This window comes from Pterocles gutturalis, unplaced genomic scaffold (genome assembly GCF_000699245.1).
Source record: "Pterocles gutturalis isolate BGI_N339 unplaced genomic scaffold, ASM69924v1 scaffold27520, whole genome shotgun sequence".
Classification (NCBI taxonomy): Eukaryota; Metazoa; Chordata; class Aves; order Pterocliformes; family Pteroclidae; genus Pterocles; species Pterocles gutturalis.
The window spans coordinates 19174-24630 of record NW_010141786.1 but is presented as its reverse complement, the minus strand read 5'-3'; the positions used below and the strand labels follow the sequence as shown (position 1 = coordinate 24630).

Below are 5457 nucleotides of genomic sequence, written 5' to 3'. Positions count from 1 at the left end.
TTCCCTGTCATGCCTCTTGCAAGGACAGCAGAACCTGTCATATCTTGCTCACCTGCAAATCCTGTCATTGGATCTTAAAACTGTGAAGTCATGATTTAATAAAAAGAGACAAGTTTTAGTAAAAGTGAGATGTAGTTCCCTCTATTTTTCCACTGGTTCTGATTGATATATTTTCTCAATAGATTACCAATCAAATAACTATGTATTTTTCTGATTAATTCTGATGAAAAAAAAAAGGAGAAGATATATTTCCTCTGTGGTGTAGATAACTTAGCCCCTGTAGCAGTCAGACCATCTGTGACCATAGTCCCTGCAAAGCTTACCCCTCGTGCATACAGTGGAAATAGCCAGTATATCCACATTCAAAGGCAAAGCTCTGTTGCTCCCATTTCTTCTTTAGCCTGATCGTTATGTTGTCTTCTCGGTGGAGCAGCAAACCCAATATTAAAGCTCCAAAAGGGACTTCTTTGATCTTGGAAGAGACAGGGAATAAACTGAAACCACAGTCCTTCAAAAAACAGTATTAAATGAGCTTTGTGAAGTTGTACTGAATTGAAATGTATGAGGGACAGCCACTTGGGTCTGGGCTCTACTTTAGGTAGGGACAAGCATTTTCCCTCTTGCAATGTGTGGTTTTGTTTTGCTAATCTGGCATATGTAGCCTGAAACCCTCCCAGGAGGCTTGCTGTGTGTGCGAGGTGTGTAGTTGTTCGTTCCCCTGCCTTTATCTTGCACACTCTTCCTCGAAGTGGGGAAGTGATCACTGCCATCATCTTCAGAGACTGCTTCTGGAAACTGCAGTGAAAATCAGTGGTGTTCCCCTACAGCTCTAGTTGTGGGGAGAGGGATAGGATGTTCTGTTGTTGTTTTTGCTTAATGATTAAAGAAGAGCAGATAGACAAATCTTAACAAAATTTACATTAATTCACAGTAGTTCAAGCAGCCTAAAAGCAATTACATCTTTTGAAGAATCATTTGTAAGGTGACTCCCTGTTCATCTGCACCATCAACAGGGAGTGGAAATCTGTTCAGTTCCTTTACCAAATATTGATAACCAGTTACATTGGCCTTTAGATGGCATATGTGACCTGGGAGATAGGAACTGGGTATCTGGCCATCATCACTGAGAACGTTTGTAGAGCTAAATGAAGTAACCAGTGTTGTTATTCTGTGTTGTTATATCAGGCTTGCTCTGACTAGGTCTTTTTGCATAATTCCCGTTGAAACTGATGGAGACCATATGCACAGGAGAGAAAAATGGACTCATAAAGAAATTTTCCTCATCTTAATGCTATCTTACTAGTGTTCTCTTTCTTCTCTAGGCACCTTAATAATGAACATGCATTGGATGACAGAAGCACTGCTCAGTGCCGGGTGCAGATGCAAGTGGTTCAGCAGTTAGAAATACAGGTTTGTTACATGGATGTATTATCCTATTACTTATTTACTATAACCTAAACTAAATTGAAAACACTTGCCTTAGTGACTCTAGCTTAAAGCCATATGTTTCTGAAATGAAATTTGTTGATATTCATGAACAAGTAGAGTTTTTTTTACTTAAAGATTTTTCACATTATAAATTATGCAATAATTATCTAACATCAGCATTGTCTACAGTATTTTGCTTGAACTAAGACCCTAATGCCATTCATCATGAATGAAAAATGCAGTCCCTGGAGCAGAGACTGGATCCAAGCCGTCTTCAGTTCTTGAAATGCTAGGTCAGGACCCCTCTTCCTTCTTCCCCTTCTGTCCCAATGCTTGTCTATACTGTTCTTCAGGGCAAAAGAGTAGCAGAGCCAAAGGAGTCTCCACCCAAAATGACTCCCAGCCTAATGGTGGGCATTCTTGTGGGAGCACTCAGGGAGGTCCCCAGGGAGTGCTGCAGCTGGCAGCGCAGCCCTCAGGTGCCCTGTTCAGGCTCTAACCATTAGAGGTCACTGCATGTATGTGAACGCTCCCTCCAGCCTGCAGAGAAGTGCTGAGCACCCCTGGGGTCTCCCAGTATTGAGACTACACTTACCAGGATCCTGAGGCTGAGTGCAAACCTCAGCAGCCCAGAATAACTGTGCAGGACACTTACACTGTGCAGTCTCCTCCTGCCTGTGCGGGAGTCACAGGAGGGCATTCCTCAAGAGTCCCATCCCCTCGTGGGAAGGTGCAGAGGAGCCCAAGGGACACAGTGAGGGATTGATTTTTTTTTCCGCATTTGTTGACATATGTGGAGAAAGAAGGATAAACCTCTTTCAGCTTTTTTGCTTCTTAGCATGTTGTCTCACTCTGCTCATGCAAGTAAGAATACTTGTTCCTCTTTCAGCCAAGGCAAACTGAGTCTTTTGGTATTTTAATACTGGAAACCCAAAGCAATGAGAGGAGTGTACAAGAATGTCGTTTATTGTCATTTCCCTTGAAGTGAAAGTTTTGTAAACCCATGCAAAGCTGTAGTTTCTTTTATGAGATGTACAGGATTGTGTTAGCTTAATTTGTTTGTTAGCAATTTACATCGTGGCAAATAGCATGTCTCTAAACTGTCACACACATAATATGAAGCCTAAGAAGAAACCTTTTTCCCCCTCCCAGCCTCAAAGGTTCTTTAATTAAAAATGCACTGATGAAATGATATCCAGCATACCCAAAATATCTGCAGTAATACAGGTCGTTTCCTCTTGTTTAAATTACTTACAAGTTGTTTTGTTTAGTCCAGTCTCAGTCTACAAATGTAACTCGTGAGCTGAATTCATGCAAGAAAGTAGTAGAGAACTCTCCAGAAATGGCAGTGTTAAACACAAAGTGATTCTTGTTGCAATTAATGTCATAACCATTTTGTAGATATCCAAAGCCATATCTCTAGAATACAATTTCGAGCATTTCTTCTTGCCTTTTGAAAAAAAAACCCCATTCTTTTCATGTTGTAAGATGCATTTTCCTCTTGTATGTTCTGATATTTTTATCAACAAGTTAGTATCCCAAACACCTCTCTTTTTTTTTTTTTAATTTGGTGATTTGTTTGAGTCTGAAACTACAAATATTTGTATGGCACACGATCAGAAAATGGTATCAGTTAGGACAAAGTACATCTTTAAGTAATGTGATGTTTTCTAAAGGCAGTTTAAGGGCTTCTTAAAAACTGTTTACCATTTACAAAGTCTAGGCTGTAATGTAACAGCCCAAGTAAAGATTTAGCTTGCAGTGTGACCAATTATGCCATTTTTTGCTTTGTCTGACTGCTAGTGAAGTAAGGTCCATCAGTTGTAATGAGACCCAGTGCAGTGTCGATGCTGACTCGGTGGCAGAGTTCAGCGTTTCACACTGCCTGGGCTCTGTCACTCTATTGAATTAGATTGATGATGGCAGATTGCAGGGGGCACTAACTGGACCTCAGTGGGAAAGGATGAAGTGTGTAGACAATCCTGGCAGGCACTGTGCTTTGAGGACCCTTCACCCCTTCACAGCTGTTGGCACTAGTCCATTGCTAACAGTGTCCACAGGACTTTAAAGAGACACTATGGGCCTTCTAATTTATGGTCTTAGTAACTTGTTACTGTCGAGGCAACTGTGACCTCAATTCTCTTATTGACAAAAAGATGAAGTGTTATTTGTTTTCTCTGACCTTTTAGCATATGAAAAGCTATAAAAGTTTTTTGGGTTTTTTTTCTTTCTTTCCGTGCCCAGAGTTGCATTTCCTCTCAGATAAGTTTCTACTGACATAGACTTTCATATGTAGGAATGATTACACCGAGACAAGCTCAATGATAAGGTGTATCACTGCAGTAAAATAGCTGTATCAGTCATTTCTAAAATGCTTCTGATCTCACTCTTTCTTAACAGCTTTCTAAAGAACGCGAACGTCTTCAAGCAATGATGACCCACTTGCACATGCGACCCTCAGAGCCCAAGCCATCTCCAAAACCTGTAAGTGCATATTGCTTTATAAACAGTAAATAGGTCTACAAATGTAGCAGACTAAGAAAATGAACAATTTAGTGACAGTTGGAAAACAATGAGTGTGATGAAAAATATGGCAATAAAATGAAGGTAAAATGCAATAGCTTGTCAAATTGTATGTTTCTTTAAAAGTAATGCTATCTTTTACAAAATCTATCCAATCTACACCATAGGTGACACTAAACAAAGTACACCTATAAGTGTCCAAATCATTGCCTTGAGGCTGAAACTGGAGAGAATGTCTTTTTTGATAGATTTACAGATATCAAAAGGAAACCCACTTTGAAAGATTTGAAGTTCAGTGGACTCTGTGTCAGTGAAAAGTAAATGTAAAAAGAATTTAGCTACTTATAAAATTTCTTAAATTACTTACGAGAGACACAAATAAACTTGTTATTCTTAAAAAAATAAAGGAAAATACTATTTTATGCAGTGAATTTAAACAATTGGAGGCAACTTTTTTTCCTCAATTTTTGTCAAGACTGCAATGTTATGCATCCACTGGGTTGTTGGGGTTGGTACAAGCACAGACGGGTCACTGTTGCTCCCAGTCACTCCACAGTGCTGCATCAGGCCCCAGTTGTGCAGCTGGATCTGCAGTCAGATCCCAGCTCCATTAATCCAAACATGGCTTAACGTAAGCAAAGTATTGTCTGATGCAGGTCCAGTTTTGTACTGTCAGGGTGTCAGGGATCGTAGTACTTACCATATGCTGTGCTTAGATACACTGCATTTAGAGTAGAAGCTGTGTGATACGTAAATTGTTCATTAATGTTAACTATGACGGTAACCTTTGTACATACAATATGAAAAGGATATACCAGTACTTGAAGATGAAATGCTGGGGTATCGATGAAAATCTGTGTCTATCAAAGTCAGGAAATGTAGGCAGAAGGAACATAATCTGTTTTAAAGAGCACACTTGCATATCACACCTAGTTAATGTTTACGTAGAAGGACAGCATACTCCGTCTCTTGTGCTTTCAGCTCCACGTACTTCAAAGAAAATCTTTGTTTGAGGGCACACTTTATAAGCTGATGATGAATGAAGAAAGTGTTAGCATTTCCTTAACCCCTGCCTTTGTGAGAGAAAATTTAGATGCATTATTTTTGCTTTCACTAGCCTAACTAAATGATAATTTTTATTTTAGATTATCTACTAAAGAGAAAGAGGTTTGAAAACTTTAATTCTAGTGTATATGGCATATATATTAATAAAGCAATGTCAGTGCTTTTTCCATTTCCATGCATTGTGAAGTTTTTCTGTCATGCAGCCTTCTCAAGCAATTCAGGTTAGGTTCCACACTGCTGAACTGTGTGGGAAAAGGTTTTCAGAACACATTGCTACTGTTTAATTATTTTAACCCTAGATGATCTGTAGTCTATCAAAATTTTGAGAATATTGTTTCTTTACAGTTTTAAGCAACTGTCTAATTTCAATAAGATTATTTTTCTCATTCCTTCCTATAGTATAATGTAGATAATCACAAGACAGAATAATTGTCTCATAAA

General features: G+C 39.0%; 1 protein-coding gene across 1 annotated transcript in view; it reads left to right on the top strand.

The window, feature by feature from the left end:
* The window catches only part of FOXP2 (forkhead box P2), a gene marked incomplete at both ends in the record, with an annotated part of 97522 nt that overhangs the window by 82978 nt on the left and 9087 nt on the right, over window positions 1-5457 (top strand). Inside the window, 2 exons of the mRNA XM_010084153.1 lie at window positions 1323-1410; window positions 3829-3912. Coding sequence (XP_010082455.1) covers window positions 1323-1410; window positions 3829-3912 — 172 coding nt within the window. The remainder of the gene's footprint in view (window positions 1-1322; window positions 1411-3828; window positions 3913-5457) is intronic.